General features: G+C 43.8%; 1 protein-coding gene across 1 annotated transcript in view; it reads left to right on the top strand.

Annotated features, from left to right (window-relative positions):
* Positions 1–22,105, top strand: part of LOC308330551 (phospholipid-transporting ATPase IH-like) — a 79,113-nt gene that overhangs the window by 13,486 nt on the left and 43,522 nt on the right. Inside the window, 7 exon segments of the mRNA XM_080785463.1 lie at positions 7,602–7,724; positions 11,914–12,003; positions 12,867–12,947; positions 15,868–15,975; positions 21,042–21,116; positions 21,118–21,141; positions 21,143–21,172. Coding sequence (XP_080641589.1) covers positions 7,602–7,724; positions 11,914–12,003; positions 12,867–12,947; positions 15,868–15,975; positions 21,042–21,116; positions 21,118–21,141; positions 21,143–21,172 — 531 coding nt within the window.

Genomic DNA, 22,105 nt, shown 5'->3' with positions numbered 1-22,105 from the left:
ACTAGATGTAGTTACTCTTGTGAAAGCACTGGCAGAGAACAGAGAAGTATAAATAATAACGACACAAGTTAATATCAAAATGAAACTAGATCATGATGCAGTTTGAGTCCACATTATAGGTTCATGTGCTTCTAATCTAAGATTAGATCTAAGATAAAAAACCTTAATTGATCCCGCTGGGGAAATTCAGGCACCAAGGAGGACAGTACAGCAGGTTACAGGGCAAGGAAAAAACAGTACAGTATACTGTACATACATACAGCACGATGGAGACACATATTATGTAAATAGGTTTTTTCAATGTAATGAGTCCCGGGATGCAGGGGGTGGTCTTTTAGATGAGTCCCAGGGGCATTTTATGAGTTCCACTTCAACGACGCTATAGGAGTCATATTTTGCCATTTTTTACAAATTGCAGCGTTTAACTCCCATTTCATATAATGTGGTTATATTCATGTATATTCTATCAAAATAAACTAGAATAGAAAACAGTACAGTAGTACAACAGTACAGTGCATCCCGTGGATGCAGAGGTCGTTGTTTTATTGCATCCCTCCCTTAACCCATTCTGAACGGGAACCCGTTTTGGTGTTGGCATCATGTTATCCTTTAGCTATTGAAAAATAGCAGATCTACAAGCTCATAGCGCGCCACCGAGTGGCGCGCTACGAGCTTGTAGGTCTGCTATTTTTGAAAAATCGAAGAACGACTGACATTTTTTAGAATCTGATCTCAGGTCAGAATGGGTTAATCAGACCAGTGTGTGTCCAGTGGAAACCTCGTATGAATCTGATCTCAGGTCAGAATGGGTTAAATATAAACTGCGTTTTGGGATGCAAAATGCACCCTATTTTAATCTCCGATACATCTGATCAGTAAGGTGGCAAAAAGAATAATTCTGCAGAGTCTGTGACTGCTGCTATTTCATGACTCGTATTATTGAGTGTGTGTGTGTTGTGCACACACTCAATAATAATACATACAGTACATGCATACATATATTTTAAGATGTGAGCAACTGGTTAAACATAGATGGAGAGAGGTGACGGTGTTAACATGTTAACAAGCCCATGGCTCTGACTTCCAAGTCCACCATTTGTTTTTTTTAATCCTAAACTCCCTGACTTCAGTGACTTCCTCCCCGACTGTGTTGCAGGTGATGATGTAAAACATCGGCGCCTTCACTCGCGGGGCCATTTTAGTGTGATTAACCCATTTTGTGCGGGAACCCCTTTTGCTGTTCGCAAGCATTCTAGCCGACGGGGCAACGGTCCGCTCCGCAGCGGGGGGACCGTCGCTGCGATGCGAAAAAGCGATGGTCCGACATGCGCTGCTCCCGTGCTTGCGGTTAGGGTTAGGTTAGGATGGAGGTTTCGGATCAATATGCTGTCGGAAAAAAGACCTGCACCCATCATGTTATGCTTTAGCTATTGAGAAATAGCAGATCTACAAGCTCATAGCGAGCCACCGAGTGGCTCGCTACGAGCTTGTATAGGTCTGCTATTTTTTTTAAACTGTCAGAACCACCATTCTTCTGTTGCGTTTAGAATCTGATCTCCGGTCAGAATGGGTTAATAAAAGACAAAGCCTCTATACCGTGCCCTTTGTTCAACCAGGCAAGCCACTCTGTTTGATGGAGCAGCGAAATAGAGTGGGAACAGTGGGGCCAGGGTTTGATACGGATCAGGGCGGATTAATGATCAGATAGCTATGGACCACAAAGCTCTCTCTCTTTCTCTCTCTCTCTCTGTCTCTCCGTACCGCTCCCCTCTCCTCTCCCGCAGTCACATTGTCGTGGAGGAGAACACGGTGCCAGGAGGATCTGAGGGGAGGTGAAGAGAGGGGAACGGAGGAAGATGAGCACGGGGAGGATGTGAATGGAAGGAGGAGAGTAAAAAAGGGAGAGAAATAAATTGGGAAATGGTGGTGGGGGGGGGGGGGGGCTGCTGGGGGAGAAACCGTAAACCAAACCAGCGGCTGGTTATAGCTACGAGGTTCACTGTGCAATTTTATATCCATGTCCTTTTGAGCCTACAGTATAACATCTACTGTGAATAGCACAGCATCTCTGCAAAAAAAGAAAACGGTATATACAAAATTTCACCCCTCTCTCTCTTTCTACACTTCTCTCCCTCTGTGACTTGTCACATCACATTTTGACCAAACCTTTCCGGTTTTCTCCAATACAAAGTGCCGGTTCTGACCGACTGACAGTTGCACACACACGCACAAACGCACGACTACATCTGAGCGAAGGGAATGATTGGGTACAGGGTGTTGTTTTGGCCTATGACTCTCATATCTCCTTAACTCCGTTCGTTCGTGCTGTGAGTCATGGATCATCCTGTCGTCATGCTAGCTATTACTGTCTCCGTTTCTACTTAACAGGGTCTCTCTCTCTCTCAGCCAACCACCTGTCCGCCTGTCGCTTTCTCTTCCAGTCTCGTTTCTTAACAGATTTTTGTTATTGTGCCAGTCTCTTTTTATCTCATGAAATTTAAGTACCTATCTCATTTGGTTATTTATCCTTATTTTGTTTCTTTGTTTCTTTGTTTCTCTCTCTCTCTCTCTCTCTCTCTCTCTTTCTCTCTCTCTTTCTCTCTGCTCTACATATGTATCTGTCTCTCTCTCTCTCTCTCTCTCTCTCTCTCTCTCTCTCTCTCTCTCTCTCTCTCTCTCTCTCTCTCTCACAACTCTTCTATCTCTCTGGGTCATGTTGTTCCCCTAATGTTTTGGAGGGGGCTCAAGTCGGCCAGTCCATTGGCTTGATGTCTATTTTTACCCGGCTGCCAAATGCCTGCTGTGATCCGTGTGGATGAGTGTACAGACTGAGCTCATGGTCTCCAGTGGCTTTCTGTTTTTGAGTGGTGCAACCACTCCTATAGAGTATATAGACACAGCTATGTGTGTCCCTGTTTGGGTCTGTCCGATCACGAAAATAGCGTTCCTGTTGGGTCTGGAGGAACTTTCGGGGACCCCCCGGGCCCCGGGGACCCCCCACACGGAGTTGCACCGCTCAGATCACACGGGTGTGATTTTTAGTTTAGTCTGTTTTGCGAATTTGACCCTGTATGTATACTCCTGGCAAGCTTCATGTAGTATTCATGTGTTTTTTCCTATTTAGAAATGAGACAGATTCTAAAAACGCCTTCTAAATCCTGACCTAAGTTTTCTTTTACAAAAACATGTATATTGCTGTATATACATATATATACATATATACATATATAACAACAATCCCAAAAAGGGGTTCGCAGATTGACATGTTTTCTTACGTATAGGGACAGTTCCTGGTCTCAATGGGTTATTAACCCATTCTGAACGGGAACCCATTTTGGTGTTAGCATCATGTTATGCTTTAGCTATTGAAAAATAGCAGATCTACAAGCTCATAGCGCGCCACCGAGTGGCGCGCTACGAGCTTGTAGGTCTGCTATTTTTGAAAAATCGAAGAACGACTGACTTTTTTAGAATCTGATCTCAGGTCAGAATGGGTTCATCAGACCAGTGTGTGTCATAGTGGAAACCTCGTATGAATCTGATCTCAGGTCAGAATGGGTTAACTGAACTGCAGTGTTGTTTTTGGCAGCAGATTTAGATTTTAGTTTTAGTCATAGTCTCTTGAATAGTTGTCATTTTTTCGTTTTAGTCACATTTTAGTCACCTGGAAAGGCTGGAATGTCTTAGTTCTTAGTCTAGTTTTAGTCGACTAAATTTCAGGATTTTTGTCGACTAAATCTACAGTTGATTTTTGTCGACTAAAATGTATTTTGGTGGGCCTTGATGCCGTCGTAATGGCAGATTTTACACTCGCTGAAAATATCCGATCTACCATCTCACAACGTGTCACTGAGAGCTTGTATTATCGACTATTTTCAGCATGCAACCAAGTGTAAAATGACTTTTACTGGATCTCTTGTCCACTAGTCCCTTCCTAACATTTTAGTCTAGTTTTTATTTGTTGACAAAATTGTCAGTATATTTAGTCTTAGTTGTCGTCGTCGTCGTAGCTTAGTTTTCAATTCGTTTCCGTTTAGATTTCGTCAGTGGAAAAAGGTAGTCTACGAACATTTCTCGTCTTGGTTTTAGTCGACGAACACTGAACTGAACTACAATAGAGATATTGGCTTAATAGCCTAGTTTCTTTGTCTCCAAGCACTCCAAAAGGAATCCAGGTGACAGAGAAAACGTACGGTAATTGTCACTTGCATCATCTGCTAGAAATTACAGTAATAAAAAAAGATACAATGTGAGCTATTACAATACAACTGTAATTCTGCAGAAGTCCCCATGCAAGACCGCCGTTTCCACTGAAACGTTTGTTGCAGGAACCTTCTGCCTAATGGTCAACGCTTATGCGTTGAGCTGTGTCAGGCTCAGTACTCTCTGCCAAACGCTGTGCTCATACACTGCCCACTCAGGCCAAAGCCTTTGGAGGCACGGGGGGGAAGCCAACTGGAAAAACACACAGCTGAATATTGTCGACGTGCTGCATTTTCTGCCGTTTCTTGGAGATCGAGCCCTGCATATATTATTCCAGACCTGCCCACCAGGTCTATAAAATATCCGTGGTATAGGCTGGTAGCCTCCCTCAATGCACTGTCAACAGCAGACCTTTTTGGTGGTATGACCCCATTTAGGCCTGATCTCAAAAATGTAAAAAGAATCTTCTAATCCTATTTAATAGCAGCTATAACTTTCTCCATGTATTTGTTGCTGACTGTGATCATTCTGTGCTATATCTTTTGGTGAAATGGTAATATAGTATGTAATGGATTTTATCGTGCTTCTGTGAGCCTGATGGATGGGGAGATGGGTTGTACAGCATTTTCTGGGTATATTCAACTTGGTGTAATGCAGGGTGGTTTTCGTCGACTATAATACTATGATGAAAAATGTTCATCGACTACCTTTTTTTCACTGACAAAAACTAAATAAAAACTAAGCCATGATGACTAAGACTATGACTAAATATACTGACAATTTCGTCAACAAATAAAAACTAGACTAAAATGCTATAGGAAGGGGACTAGTGGACAAGAGATCCGGTATAAGTCATTTTACACTTGGTTACATGCTGAAAATAGCCGATCTACAAGTGTAAAAAACAGTCATTACGATGGCATCAACGCCCACCAAACTACATTTTAGTCGACTGAATCAACTGTAGATTTAGTCGACTATAACATCATATGATATTTAGTCGACTAAAACTAGACTTAACACTAAAACATTCTGGCTGACTAAAATGTGACTGAAACTAATTGAAGAGACTATGACTAAAACTAAAATCTAAATTTGCTGCCAAAAAGCAACACTGGTGGTAATGGTGACGGCATGATATATAACAGCTGACAAAATCAATGCTTTTGTATGACGATCTGATCTCCAATCATCATCATCCTCATCCATTCAAATCAACACCATAATAGGAGAGCGTAGGTCTCCTGCTGGCTCACTTGACCTATTATTCGCAATATCCTGAGTTGGAATCTTGCTCAAGAGACAGTGGTGAATGTCATGATGTTATCTCTCTTCAAAATGTAGTGCGTTAAAGGGGAATGTTCAGACTAGAGGGCTTTCTTACCTTTATCTGTAGTTCCCACCAAAGAGGTCCAGGTGTTATTTTGTGCGAAAGCTAATAGCCAATAATGCGCTTACTGTTCGTACTGTTCACACTGTTCATACTGTTCAATTCATTGTGTTTTTGATGTTCATAGAGTTATGCTCCTCCTCATTGGATGTCATGAGGAGGTCTAGAATGACATCCTGGCTTGTACATGTTGCTACTTTGTATTATAATGACTCCTAGCTTGTACATGTTGCTACTTTGTATTAGAACGACATCCTGGCTTGTACATGTTGCTACTTTGTATTAGAATGACTCCTGGCTTGTACATGTTGCTACTTTGTATTAGAATGACATCCTGGCTTGTACATGTTGCTACTTTGTACTAGAATGACTCCTGGCTTGTACATGTTGCTACTTTGTATTAGAATGACTCCTGGCTTGTACGTACATGTTGCTACTTTGTATTATAACGACATCCTGGCTTGTACATGTTGCTACTTTGTATTAGAACGACATCCTGGCTTGTACATGTTGCTACTTTGTATTAGAACGACATCCTGGCTTGTACATGTTGCTACTTTGTACTAGAATGACTCCTGGCTTGTACATGTTGCTACTTTGTATTAGAACGACATCCTGGCTTGTACATGTTGCTACTTTGTATTAGAACGACATCCTGGCTTGTACATGTTGCTACTTTGTATTAGAATGACTCCTGGCTTGTACATGTTGCTACTTTGTATTAGAACGACATCCTGGCTTGTACATGTTGCTACTTTGTATTAGAATGACTCCTAGCTTGTACATGTTGCTACTTTGTATTAGAACGACATCCTGGCTTGTACTTTGTATTAGAATGACTCCTGGCTTGTACATGTTGCTACTTTGTATTAGAACGACATCCTGGCTTGTACTTTGTATTAGAATGACTCCTAGCTTGTACATGTTGCTACTTTGTATTAGAATGACTCCTAGCTTGTACATGTTGCTACTGGGAGGGAGTTGTTTGAGGAAAACTGTCAAAGATAAACAACGTACTCCATGCCACCTACACACATCAACAGACACACAGTACATTCAATGCTACACTCGACTTTCATGTCCTTGAAGTAGGATCAGAGTATAGTGACAAAAGTACTTTAGGGAAGTCTTATGTAACATTCAGCTTGTTGGGATCATCACAACAATTAGGAGGGCGTGAGAATCTGTACGTCTGTATATTAAATGCATGAGGAATTTTACCTGATTTGATGGTATGCTGAGAAGTAGTGACACAGACTAAAGTATTTATATCGTACATAACGGCATACATTTGGGCATTAAACCAACATCTAGAAATAGTAAAAATTCTGCCAAATTCTGATGGACTAGTAGAGAGAGGCAGCTGGCATTCATGTATGTGTGAGCTGTGAGCTATCCAGAGTGCATTCCTGTGATTGTTACCGTAGTATAATAATAGTAAGTAGGTTATGAGTTGTGACAGCAATTGGAAGGTGTGAGGCAACCCCACATTCTCTCTATCTCTCTCTCTCTCTCTCTCTCTCTCTCTCTCTCTCTCTCTCATATATCTGCAAACACTTACAGTAAATTCCTGTGAATTGTGAGAATTGTGTTTTAATTGCAATTTTGTTTTGTAGTTTTAATGTTCAACTATTCTGTTGGTAGTAGAGCTGGGCATAATTGATCTGTGCAGGGATCTGCTTTGATCAGCTGTGTTAATTGAGAATGAATTGAGACAGTATAGGCCTATATTTAATGAGCCAGGGTCACAGTGACTTCATTCAGTACAAGTTGTTCTAAGTGGAAGACAGCACTGAGGGTTAGACCAGAAACATTGTTTTTTTACCGTTTTTGTTTGATTACGTTTTCACACTTTGGATTTTTCTTTTAGTTTTAATAAATGAAGAAAATGTATGTTGGAAGTGGACTCTAATCTGTTTGAAACGCATAAAATACATTTTTGGGATTTTGGCACCTTAACTCTCTCTCTCTCTCTCATTCTCTGTGTCTCTCTCTCTGTCTCTCTCAGTGTGTGGGGGAGGAGATCTGGGTGGACAACCGGACAGTGTACATCGGTCACAAGGAGCCTCCTCCGGGGGCTGAGGCCTACATCCCTCAGCGGTACCCCGATAACCACATCGTCTCCTCCAAGGTGAGCGTGATGTGTGCAGCTCAAAGTCTGCAAAATGTCTTCTAAAAACTGGCAGTTTTCTTGAAAAACCCATGTTTCTTTGTCAGTCGTTTTGTCAAACATTTTCATGTCAAGGTCAGGACCCCCAATATTATATTGTAATTGGCCGCCGACCCCCATCTGAAAATATGTAGTTCTAGCCAGGGACCCCCCCCCCCCCCCCCAGAAGCAAAGAATTGAGTTAAAAACGTTCTGCTCTGAAAGCAGATATATTCAAAGATTTGCGCCACGAGCTTGTAGATCTGCTATTTTTCAATAGCTAAAGTATAACATAATGAATGAATGAATGAATGAATGGCACACACCACCACACGAGCTACTTCCGAAATCACTTGGTCAAACGTTGACACGACTTATCGTATAAACACCATTCATCCGTCCCTTGGAATTAGACGAGCATCCAGTCTGTCTGACGGCCGTGCCTGCCGTCGTCAGGATGACACAGACGGACGCACGCATGCTATATAGCCCCGTGTTAATAGTGGCTGTGTGGGGGATGGGCTCTGACATAACGTTCTGGGCCCTGTTTTGCACCCCAAGTCTGCTAATAATCAGTGTTGATTTCATCGACTAAAACTTTAAGTGGGGGCAGTTTGTTTAATACCGCGATGGCTGAGGGGACAAAACTCCTACTGAAACGAACCCTTTTCCAGGGTAAGGTTCTGTATCTTTGTCCAGATGGCATGAGGTTGAAGAAGCGATACAGGGGATGATCAGTGTCACGTGATATTGAGAGTGCTAGCCGTGTGATGGCATTATTGTTCATATCAGAAAGTGTTGGTGTGGCAAGTACGATAATCTTGGAGGCAATACGGGTAATACTGAAAAGTTTGTTTCTGTTAGGCATGGGTAGTATGTTGTAAAAACATGCGGAACAGTACAACAGAATAGGTTGGATAATGCTTTTGTACTATCGTACGCTCTCTCTCCCTCCTCTCTGCCCATGGGAGAGGAAGAGCCAGTCCGATCATGTTGCCTTGGAATAAAATAATTCGATACACAGAATTATCACTTGACACATTGCTGGTTATAGAGAACTTTAACCCATTCTGACCTGAGATCAGATTCATACGAGGTTTCCACTGGACACACACTGGTCTGATTAACCCATTCTGACCTGAGATCAGATTTAAAAAATGTCAGTCGTTCTTTAGATTTTTCAAAAATAGCAGACCTACAAACTCGGTGGCGCGCTATGAGCTTGTAGATCTGCTATTTTTCAATAGCTAAAGCATAACATGATGCCAACACGAAAATGGGTTCCCGTTCAGAATGGGTTAAATTACAGCAATCGATTGTGTTTTCCGGATTAATTGCTTTGGACTTCTGTTCTCATGAAATGCCTGGAGAAATCGGTCATCTCTTATATCAAGAGCATCATTCCTGATAGTATTGATCCTTTACAGTTTGCTTACTGTTCAAATAGATCTGTTGGACGACGACGCAATCTCTCTGGCTTTGCACACTGCCCTGGTACATCTAGAAGAGAAAAGCTCTCATGTCAGACTACTGTTCATAGACTATAGTTACACACTGCCCTGGTACATCTAGAAGAGAAAAGCTCTCATGTCAGACTACTGTTCATAGACTATAGTTACACACTGCCCTGGTACATCTAGAAGAGAAAAGCTCTTATGTCAGACTACTGTTCATAGACTATAGTTACACACTGCCCTGGTACATCTAGAAGAGAAAAGCTCTTATGTCAGACTACTGTTCATAGACTATAGTTACACACTGCCCTGGTACATCTAGAAGAGAAAAGCTCTTATGTCAGACTACTGTTCATAGACTATGGTTACACACTGCCCTGGTACATCTAGAAGAGAAAAGCTCTTATGTCAGACTACTGTACATAGACTATAGTTACACACTGCCCTGGTACATCTAGAAGAGAAAAGCTCTTATGTCAGACTACTGTTCATAGACTATAGTTCCGCATTCAACACTATTGTACCATCTAAATTAGTGTTGAAACTCAGTGGCCTTGGTGTGGGCAGCTCCATTCTGTAATTGGCTATTTGATTTTCTGACAGGCAGGCCCCAGTGTTTATACGCATAGGAGAGAGATGCTCATCCACAATTCTCACCAGAACCGGTGCGCCCCACGGCTGCTGCCTCAGTCCTCTGCTGTACAGTTTGTTTACGTTTGATTGTGTCACCAGATGTGGGAATAACAGCATAATTAAATTTGCGGATGATACCACAGTGATCGGACTAATAACCGGCGGTGATGAGAGGGCCTATAGGAGGGAGATAGAAGATCTGACTCTATGTTTGCGATAACAACAGCCTCTCACTTAACACCAAAGAAATCATTGTAGACTTTAGGAAGTCCAAAGGTATCCACACCCCCATTTCCATCAAAGGGTCATCTGTCGACATAGTTGATAACTTTAAATTCCTGGGCGTACACATCACAGACACATTTACATGGTCACTCATACACATCACAGACACATTCACATGGTCACTCATACACGTCACAGACACATTCACATGGTCACTCATACACATCACAGACACATTCACATGGTCACTCATACACATCACAGACACATTCACATGGTCACTCATACACATCACAGACACATTCACATGGTCACTCATACACATCACAGACACATTTACATGGTCACTCAACAACGAGTACATCCTCAAGAAGGCGCAGCAGCGACTGTACTTTCTGAGGCGCCTTAAAAGAATTGGCTTGAATACAAAAGGACTAGTGAACTTTTATCGCTGTATAATTGAAAGTGTCTTAACTGGCTGTATCACAGTGTGGTACGGTAACACGACCGCTCAGGACTGCAACAGGTTGCAGAGGACCGTTAGAACAGCAGCTAAAACCATCGGCAGCACAGAACTACCTAGTCTCCACAAAATCTACACCACTCGTTGTATGAAAAAAAGCCCACAACATCATGGAAGACACCAGCCATCCCGCAAATACCCTGTTCAAACCCTTCCAAAAAACGCTACCAGAGCATCAAATCTCGCACCACCCGTCTCAGTAACAGTTTCTACCCTCAGGCAGTCAGGCTGCTGAACAGCTGACCTGGAACTGTATTGCACTGTTTTGTCACTTCAGAGATAGAGATAGATTTCTTTATTTTTGTGTCATGCACCAAAGGCGCCCAGCCCACATGTGCTTACAGGACACACCATATCATTGCATTCAATATTGCATTGTGTACAATAAACAGATATGTTTTGTTGATATTCTCTCTTTTTTTACACAAACAAAACATTCTGCCTTATTTCCCACGCCCTGCATAAAAAGTCTGCCAAAGCAAAAGTACCTTTCCTAAAACAAAATTCCAGTTTTTCATAGTCCTCCAACCAGAAAAAGTCAGCGCAGATGGTTGTCATTTTACAAAAAAATACATGTCTTAATTCTTCATATAATGGGCAGTAAAACAAAAGATTAATTTCATTTTCACTTCACTTGCACTTTCTTTCTGTTTTATTTTGTCTTTTTCTTGCACTATAGATGTTTGTTTATGTCCTGTGTATGTAAGACTGAGAGTGCTCTGAGCTAAATAATTTTCATTGTATTTATACTCTGTATCTATACACACAAATAAACCTGAACCTGAACCTAATTAAGATGAATGGTTCTGTGTAGTTTACACTGAGCAAACGCAGATCAAATGATTTCTCTTTTGATATAAAGCTTAACTGTTAACTGCTGATAAAAAACACAACCTATTGACACAAGGAATTAACAGTCACACTTTAGCTGATTACAGTAAAATTGCAATGACAATCGCATTCACAATCTCTTAACCCATTCTGGGCAGGAACCTGTGTTGGTGTTTTAAGCATTATATTGTACTTTAGCTATTGAAAAATAGCAGATCTACGTGATCTAACAAGGCACTTGGTGCCGCGCTATGACCTTGTAGGTCTGCTATTTTTGAAAAATCGTGGAAATGTGGGCGCAAATCTTTGAATATTATATTCTTTCAGATGGGTGGCCTATTATTACACCCATCTGAAAGAATATCTTTGGGGATCCTTGACATGAAAATGTCTGAGAACGACTGACATAGAAACATCGTCTTCTTGTGGTGAAAAACAACGTGAAGGTGGACAAACGTGTCATTATTAACCACCTTCTGGTTCTATTTCCTCTTTATCCCTCCAGTACACCTTCTGGAACTTCATTCCCAAAAACCTGTTTGAGCAGTTCAGAAGGATCGCAAACTTCTACTTCCTTGGCATCTTCTTGGTTCAGGTGAGTCAGTGTGTGTGTCCCCCATGGTGCAATGAGTTTTGTCTTTGTGCTTTTGAGTGTGTTTTAATGTACCAGAGCGGAGGGAGCGGGTGGAGGCTGCAGGGGGTTCAATGAGTTCCTTTAAGTAGGGGGGGGGGCGCGCTGCTGTGGATGCACTGATGGGTGAGGAGGCAGACCTTGTATTCAATCCTGAAGGAGACGGGAAGCCAGTGAAGGGAGTGAAGTATGGGCGTGATGTGTTCGTATTTTCGCACTCTCACCAGGGATCCTAGCAGCACTGTTCTGGGTGTACTGGAGCCTCTGGGTGCTCTCGCTGTAGGGATCCACGGTGTGTGAAATGCGTTGCAGTAGTCGAGCCTTGAGGAGAGAAAGTTGTACATCATCATGACGTTAAAATAGACACCGTTTATTTGCTCAGACACTATGACGTCAAATTGTCCATTCGCTGTCAACGGGAATTCAATGTTTGTACGAGACAAAGTTTGCGTGCACACACACGCACACGCACACACACACACACACGCACACGCACACGCACACGCACACGCACACACACACTCACACACAACAAAAGATGGATTATAGCCCCTCAAAAAAATAACCTAATCTGAATAAAAAATAGATCCATAACGGGTCGATTTGGTTACATTTTGTACACTGGACTGCCGGAGTTAATGTCTTTCTGCTGTGTATGCATCAATCTGCTATATTTAAGTATGGTACTGTAAACTGTAAAGTGGTCATTGACTGTGATTCTATTATGTCTAGGGCCTTGTTCAAATAGTAACCCTGGATGCTTCTCGTGTTCTCTCCTTTCCGTTATCTGTCTTATCCGTGTATTCTTCTGCCTTATTCCTCCTCAGCTCATGATCGACACCCCCACCAGCCCCATCACCAGTGGACTGCCCCTTTTCTTCGTTATCACTGTAACCTCCATAAAACAGGTAGGACACACACACACACACACACACACACACACACACACACACACACACACACACACACACACACATACTAACACCTCCAAGATATATTGCCCACAACAATAAGCCTCTTGCGCATAGCCGCCGCATACACGACTCCCGGCCTCTAATGTGCTTCCATAGGCATGTATGCACGCTCACAACACACATATGCCCACGCAAGACAAAACTCTCTCTCTCTCTCTCACACACACACACACACACACACACACACACACACACACACACACACACGCACACACACGCACGTGCATGCTCGTTCTAGCGTGCCCTGCGAACCCACATGTACATTCCTCTCTCTCGGGCGCAGAGGACACACTATTGAATATGTCTGGCGATGTGAGAAATATGATAATGAATGGTCTCCTGTGTTAATCCATTCCGTCCGGGAACCCCTTTTGGTGTTTTTGAAGCATTATGTTATACTTTAGCTATTGAAAAATAGCAGATCTACACAAGCTCGTATAGCGTGGCACTCGGTGCAGAGCTTGTAGGTTTGCTATTTTTGAAAAATCGTGAAAATGCTGCACATCTTTGAATCTTTGAATATACATTCTTTCAGAGCGAACGTTTTCAACTCAAGTCTTTGCTTCTGAGGGGTTCCTGGAATAACACATTTTCAAATGGGGGTCGCGGTCGGTGGTCAATTACATATTTTTGGGGGTCCTTGATATGAAAATGTATGAGAACGACTGACATAGAGGAAACGACTGACATTAGAAACATGGGTTTTTCAAGAAAAGTGTCAGGATTTAGAAGACATTTTGCAGAACCGTCCTCGGGTCTAAAGGTGTTAATCGCTCTGGCTGAGTATCCGGCGCCCTCGAGGGGTGGAGGCTTCCCTCTCCTCTCCTCCAACTGCACGGTGGTACCGGGCTGAGGGATGGGATACTATCAGTGATAGATGACGCTCTCCTGAGCGATGGGACACTATATCGGTGATAGATGAAGCTCTCCTGGCTTAACCTATTCTGACCTGAGATCAGATTCATACAAGGTTTCCACTGGACACACACTGGGTCTGATTAACCCATTCTGACCTGAGATCAGATTCTAAAAATGTCAGTCGTTCGCTTTTTCAAAAATAGCAGACCTACAAGCTCATAACGCGCCTCATGAGCTTGTAGATCTGCTATTTTTCAATAGCTAAAGCATAACATGATGCTAACACCAAAATGGGTTCCCGTTCAGAATGGCTTAAAGGAAGCCTGGGACTTTATTGGGACATAAATCTAAAACATGACGTGCTGGCTTTGAGATCCAGGAAACGGGGTCACCGAGCGCCCGGAACGCCGGCGAAGCTAATTAATTACCGTGTATGACTTTCACCCTCTTCAACCCCAGTGGTTCTCAAACCAGTGGTCCGGGGACCACCAGCGGTCCTCGATTGGTGGTTCCAGGTGAATGATGGAGAGTTGGTATAACCAAATGGACCCGTATTAGACCTTTTTAACTCTTGAGAGTGTAACGTGAGAGTGTTTCATTTTACGCTCTCAAGAGTTAACACAATAAGACAATGTAGAACAATTGTTGTTTTGACCCGTTTGCCCGTTGTCTCTTATTGTGGACAACATCTTATCCAACGACAACAAAATATTCACTCACTCACTCACTCACTGACTCACTCACTGACTCACTCACTCACTCACTCACTCACTCACTCACTCACTCACCCACTGACTCACTCACTCACTCACTGACTCACTCACTCACTCACTCACTCACTCACTCACTCACTCACTCACTCACTCACCCACTGACTCACTCACTGACTCACTGACTCACTCACTCACTCACTCACTCACTCACCCACTGACTCACTGACTCACTCACTCACTCACTCACTCACTCACTCACTCACTCACCCACTGACTCACTCACTGACTCACTCACTCACTCACTCACTCACTCACCCACTGACTCACTCACTGACTCACTGACTCACTCACTCACTCACTCACTCACTCACTCACCCACTGACTCACTCACTGACTCACTGACTCACTCACTCACTCACTCACTCACCCACTGACTCACTCACTGACTCACTGACTCACTCACTCACTCACTCACTGACTCACTCACTCACTCACTGACTCACTCACTCACTCACTCACTCACTCACTCACTCACCCACTGACTCACTCACTGACTCACTCACTCACTCACTCACTCACTGACTCACTGACTCACTCACTCACTCACTCACTCACTCACTCACTCACTGACTCACTCACTCACTCACTCACTCACTCACTCACTCACTCACTCACTCACTCACTCACTGACTCACTCACTCACTCACTCACTCACTGACTCACTCACTCACTCACTCACTCACTGACTCACTCACTGACTCACTCACTGACTCACTCGTTCGCTCGCTCGCTCACTCACTCACTCACTCACTCACTGACTCAAGGCTCATACATAGTCTGGATTTACGGTGGTGGGGTGACCACCGAACTACAACATGACGTCACGAGCCGCGGTGAAGAGCAAACCACCGCCACCGCTCCAGCCCTTCTCTCTGTTTTTACTCACCACCGCTCAACGTTATTTCAGCTCCGGTGGTCAGCTCACCACCGGAGCGGTGGTCAGCTCACCACCGGAGCGGTGGTCACCTCACCACCGAAAATCCAGACTATGAATAGGCCTTCACTCGTTCGCTCACTCACTCACTCACTCACTCACTCACTCACTGACTCTTGGCCTCGCACTTGCCCTCATTGCGTTCTGTCCCCCATTTCTCTCTGCACTCTAATCTATATTCTCCTTCTCTCCTCTCCTCCTCCTCCTCCTTTGCCTTCCACCTCTCCTCTCTTCTCTCTCTCTCTCCTCTCCTCTCCTCTCCTCTCCTCCTCCACCTCTCCTCTCCCAGGGCTATGAGGACTGGCTCAGGCACAAGGCGGACTGCTCCATAAACGAGTGTCCAGTGGACGTGGTGCAGCAGGGGAAGGTGGTGAGGACACAGAGTCACAAGCTGCGGGTAAGAATGGCCTCATTAGAGGAGCCGTTACAGCACCTGAGGACACTATACTATACTGTACAGCTCTCTCTGCCACTCTCTCTCTCTCTGTGTGTGTGTGTGTGTGTGTGTGTGTCTCTCTCTCTCTCTCTCTCTCTCTCTCTGCCACTCTCTCTCTCTCTCTCTCTCTCTCTCTCTCTCTCTTTTTGGCTCTCTTTCTCAGTCTCTCCGCCTGGCCCTTAATTTCTCTCTTGCCCTTTCACTCTCGCTCTTGTATCGCTCTCGCCTGTGTGTGAGAGACACACACACACACACACACACACACACACACACACACACACACCTCTCATTCCTCTCACTCTCTCTCTTGCTCTGTTTATCTATCTTCTTCTCTCTTATCCTTTCACTGACCCCCCTCTCTGTCTCTCACATGTGTACACACACGCGCACACACACACACACGCACACGCACACGCACACTCACACTCTCTCTTTGTCTTTCTCTGTCTCCCTTTGTCTCTCGCCATATCTCTCTCTTCTCCCATTCCCTCTCACTGCAACCCCCCCCTCTCTCTCTCTCTCTCTCTCTCTCTCTCTCTCTCTCTCTCTGTCCCCCAGTAATAAACTGCTCAGAGCCTGTGGCAGAGGACCAGCCAAACAGCCCTCTCTCTCTCTCTCTCTCTCTCTCTCTCTCTCTCTATTGCACTGTTCGCATTCCTTTGGAGCGCCACGAACAAGACTGATGCGTTCCATTAGTTGGGAGATAATCGATATTATGCATATCTGTGTGTGTACTGGGACCAGTCTAGAGAAGAGTATTATATGCACTCACTGCTGCCTGTTGCCTCCTACACCAAACAGCATAGAACAGGCAGAGGTCACACACTGTAGTTATGTAACGTGTATCATTAAATACACCATACGAGAAGTGTTTTTGGATGTTATCCAAGCTTCTCTGCTTCTCCGCAACCTATTGCGGTTAGCGGGTGCTCTGCGGTGCCTTCTGTCCGTATAGCGTTTAAAAACGATTTAGCTTGTAAACGTTAAATGTACTGTTGGGGGGGAAAAGTAATGAAATGCCATCAGTGGAGGACAAAGTATACTCAACCCCAGTATACTTGAGTCAAAGTACAGACACTCTTGGTCAAATATGAATCAGTCATATTTGTATTCACTCATTATAAAGTGTTCAAAAGCACAAATTACAAAGTTCTTTTTGTCTTTAAAAGAAAATGACATTTTGACAATTTCCCTAAAAACATGCGTCTATTTCACATCTGCTGTAGATCTGCTATTTTCATTGGTTTTTTTTAAATAGAGTTTCGTGGTCAAATTAAACTCAAAAGTACAATATTTGTCAATGAAATATAGTGTAAGTAAAAGTCAAAATAAAGAGACCTCAAGTTTTAAGCACAGTACTCAAATGAATATATACTGTATCTACTCTGTTACTGCCGCCCCCCTGCTTTTGACGATGGCTCCGTCAACTCAACATACTGGATCTGTTTCTGAGTGATCAGATAAGATTGCGGACAGTATAAAGGCCTGTATTCCTCATCCCGTTATGCTCTCCGGTGTCATTCTGATGTCATGATTTTAGATTGCGGACAGTAAAAGGCCTGTATTCCTCATCCCGTTATGCTCTCCGGTGTCATTCTGATGTCATGATTTTAGGGGCCAGAGATTATTGCAGCGTCTGTGAAATTATAGCGCAGAGAGAGAGCAGCCATGACAACAATACAGTACATTAAGAGATGTCATAGAATAACCCATTCTGACCTGAGATCAGATTCATACGAGGTTTCCACTGGACACACACTGGTCTGATGAACCCATTCTGACCTGAGATCAGATTCTAGAAATGTCAGTCGTTCTTCGATTTTTCAAAAATAGCAGACCTACAAGCTCGTAGCGCGCCACTCGGTGGCGCGCTATGAGCTTGTAGGTCTGCTATTTTTCAATAGCTAAAGCATGACATGATGCTGACACCAAAATGGGTTCCTGTTCAGAATGGGATAAAAAAGAAACGACACCCTCAAGTTCCGTTTCGTATATTCTAGCACGCCTATAGTTTTCAACCTCCCCTAAATGTATCCACCTTTCTCCCGTAAGAACTTCTGTCCGACATCTGGTTCAAATCAACCAATTCACCTCTTTGTCAAGTCCCGCCCCGTGGTTGTGGCTTCGCACCCATTGGTTGCCGTTTTGTGGTTGGACAAAAATCATCTCTAGTCTCCATCCACTACTATACCATTGAAATAACGTGTTTTTCAGTTGCTTCATATTGATATTCTGTGCAATCAATTCTCATTTTAAACTTGGTGTCAGTAAAAGGAACATCACAGGCGCAGCATGGTGACTGGGCATAATATCATGTTTGTTTTTAGTTTTTTTCTCCAAAAAAATATGTTTTAGCAAATTCAACATAAACAAGGCGGAACCAGGGCAGAAAGAGCCTGCTGGTTAGTCAGTCAGGGACCAATCAGAAGTCTGACAAAGGGGAGATTCATACTCCTATTTTAGAGCCGAATAAAAGTCGGTTCGGCTCTGTAGAACTAGAGCCTACAATGTGACGTCATTAGAGGTTCGGGTACCGTCCTAAAGTCGTCTCTTCGGTGCTACTGAACATTTCTGACGAGCCGAAATCATTTCGGCACTACAGCGCCGAAACAGCTGGTAAAATAGGAGTATGAATCGTTCCCAACGGGTGAAATAGGGGCTTGGCACCCCCCTTACCTTCAGTACAGGATCCAGTACAGGATGGCCAACACTCCAAGCGGCCTATATAAAGACCCTTCTCCCTCCTATAGCTCCCAATCTGTGGAATGACCTCCATCGCCGCAGGCAGAACTGCAGACTCACTCCCTGGTTTTTTCCACCGCAGTTTCAGAAAACTCCGCTCTAGTCTCCAGACTCTCGACCTCACCCCCGTCTAGCACTCATTTTGTCCTCGCCTCACTTCTTGTTGCCAATTTCTTACAGATGCTAGGTGTATATGCAGATGTGTGTTGAGCAGGGCCCCTGCCCGTTTCGTTTACCCGTCTGTAAAAAACAACTGCCCTTTCCAGACCACTAATGCAGCATTTTACTACACGGTGAAAGAAAATGCAAATGCCACTCCTCTCCTTTCCATGCCATATACAGTATACCGGAAGGCAGCATTCAGGAGAATTGCTTTTTTCCCCCCCAAAGTCTCCTGAACTTCTTGGAACGCAGCATTTTGCGTTGAGCAAATTTTGTTTCGAAATCCATAGCTTGTAGATCTGCTATTTTCGCTATTTTTGTCCAAAAAAGTGCCCTCTCTTATACGAGATTTCAGCCCCTGCCCCGCTAACACTCTCTGCACGTCCCTGATGTTGCAGTAGGTATATTCACAGGCCATGTTATTTAGATAGACATACTGTTTGCCTTGTCCACAAATGATACATTGTCATTATTTTAAATGCTAGGTATATTGTCTACCCGGCCGGTATCCTTAGTTGTTTTGTAGCACTACATTGTTTTCTTGGAAGTAAACTCTTATTTTACCTTGGTTATTTACCATGCCACTTAGTCTGCCCTTGCACTTTGTAACTTTTTCTGGAATAAGAGTGTCTGATAAATGCCTAAATTGTAAATAAAACCTTGTGGAATAGCACACAGCGTCCCTGTGGGAAGGCATTAACGCCAACACATAAACTGTGCATTCTCTCATTTGATGCTACAGTGAATCTGCATTCTGCAGTATCATGATTATGCACAATCTTGCTGCCCCGGCCCCCCCCCCCCCTCTCCCCCAACCATGTTGTCATTAAGTATAATGGGTAATTCATTCCTTGTCTACTGGTCCTGTCAAGTGCACAGGGACTGAGTCAGATGTACAGTACAGTACAGTACAGTACAGTACGGTATGGGGTCAGTTTTTAGGCTTCAATATTGTCTGCCATGAGCCTTATAGGTTGAGTAGCATTTATGTTGCCATAGCAATACGGTCAAATGAATTTCATTGGTCGAGAAAGGTGTCCTATGAAAGATATTCACCGCACACACAATGCACGTGCGTGTGTGCGTACATGTGCACATTTGCTTTCATTTTCTGTTACCCCCCCCCCTTCTCTTTCCTCCCTCTCTTTCTCTCTCTTCTCTTCCCTCTCTCTCTTCCCTCTCTCTCTCTCTCTTTCTCTCTCTTCTCTTCTCTCTTTCTCTCTCTTCTCTTCTCTTCCCTCTCTCTCTCTTTCTCTCTCTTCTCTTCCCTCTCTCTCTCTTTCTCTCTCTCTTCTCTTCCCTCTCTCTCTCTCTTCCTCTCTCTCTTTCTCTCTCTTCTCTTCTCTTCCCTCTCTCTCTCTTTCTCTCTCTCTTCTCTTCCCTCTCTCTCTCTCTCTCTTTCTCTCTCTTCTCTTCCCTCGCTCTCTTTCTCTTCCCTCTCTCTCTTTCTCTCTCTTCCCTCTCTCTTCCCTCTCTCTTTCTCTCTCTCTCTCTTCTCTTCCCTCTCTCTTCTCTTCCCTCTCTCTTCTCTTCCCTCTCTCTTTCTCTCTCCTCTTCCCTCTCTCCCCACTCTCTCTCTCTCTTTCTCTCTCTCTCTTCTCTTCCCTCTCCCTCTCTCTTTCTCTCTCTTCTCTTCCCTCTCTCCCCACTCTCTCTCTCTTTCTCTCTCTTCTCTTCCCTCTCTCCCCACTCTCTCTCTCGTTCTCTCTCTCTCTCTTCTCGCATGTTCTAAAAACCCAAGGTTCCTCCTCCTCCTCCTCAGATCAAACAGAGGGGGGGATTACAGTGAGAATCGGGGGCAGGAATAATGATGAATATATTAATCGTCAAGAAAAAAAATCAAGAGTGCGAGTGTCACGTGTATAACGGTCGCCATGGCAATGGGACTTATGAGTGCTTAAGCTGCTCCCCTCCACATAATCCATTATGCAACTACCAGTCAATCCGTAAAAAAAAAAAAAAGCGACAGGACTGTCTGACTCGGCTGTCTAGTGCTGTGCTGTGGTCAGTAGTGCTGTTTATATGGGTGACAGTCAGACAATGTCAAAATATCGATTTCTTTTTTTAAAGTCATTAAAATGGGCGCGGCGGCGTCTGCTCTGTCTCTGTCTTTCTCCCGTCAGGTCGGGGACGTTGTGGTGGTGCGGGAGGACGAGACGTTCCCCTGTGACCTCATCCTGCTGTCCTCCAGCCAGCGTCGACGGCACCTGCTACGTCACCACCCGCCAGCCTGGACGGAGAGTCCAGCCACAAGGTAAACCCATAGTCCCATTCTGACCTTGAGATCAGCTATGTTTCTATGTCCAGCCACAAGGTAACCCAGTCCCATTCTGACCTGAGATCAGCTATGTTTCTATGTGCTGGTTTCTATGTTCTGGTAACCCATAGTCCCATTCTGACCTGAGATCAGCTATGTTTCTATGTGCTGGTTTCTATGTTCTGGTAACCCATAGTCCCATTCTGACCTGAGATCAGCTATGTTTCTATGTGCTGGTTTCTATGTTCTGGTAACCCATAGTCCCATTCTGACCTGAGATCAGCTATGTTTCTATGTGTCAGTCCGTCGTTCTTCGATTTTTCAAAAATAGCAGACCTACACAAGCTCGTAGAGTGCAGCGCTATGAGCTTGTAGATCTGCTATTTTTCAACAGCTAAAGCATAGCATAATGCTTAAAACTATTCGATCACCAAATAAAAATGTATTCAAAATTTACTCCAAATCTGTTTTTTTCAATGAGAAACATTGCCAAAATCAAGGCTTTACTAACGCCACAAGACCTGAAAAAAAACGTACTTATCCACTCTTTTATTTCGATCGTAATTCTTTGTTTACTACCTTGAGTCGCTCCTCTATACACCGCCTCCAGCTTGGGCAGAATGCGCCTACTAGACTTTTAACCAACACATTATTATAGAAGGTCACATACTACTCCTGTCTGTGCTTGCTGCCTTACACTGGCTATCCAATTGACTCCAGGATTCTATTTAAAATTGTATTAATTACTTAAATAAATCTCTCCATGAGCTGGGCCCAATTTATTTAACTGAACTGGTAAATGAGACAACTTGGGTCTTCTGACAAAAGGCCTCACTATCCCTGCTACTAAGCTGAGAACTAATTAAGGGGATCAAGCTTTTGCATTTGTAGCACCTCCTACACACTATGGAATGACTTCAGAATTGCTGG

This window comes from Protomyctophum bolini (assembly GCF_963924005.1).
Source record: "Protomyctophum bolini genome assembly, chromosome: 16".
Lineage (NCBI taxonomy): Eukaryota > Metazoa > Chordata > Actinopteri > Myctophiformes > Myctophidae > Protomyctophum > Protomyctophum bolini.
This window is presented reverse-complemented; position numbering and strand designations above follow the sequence as displayed.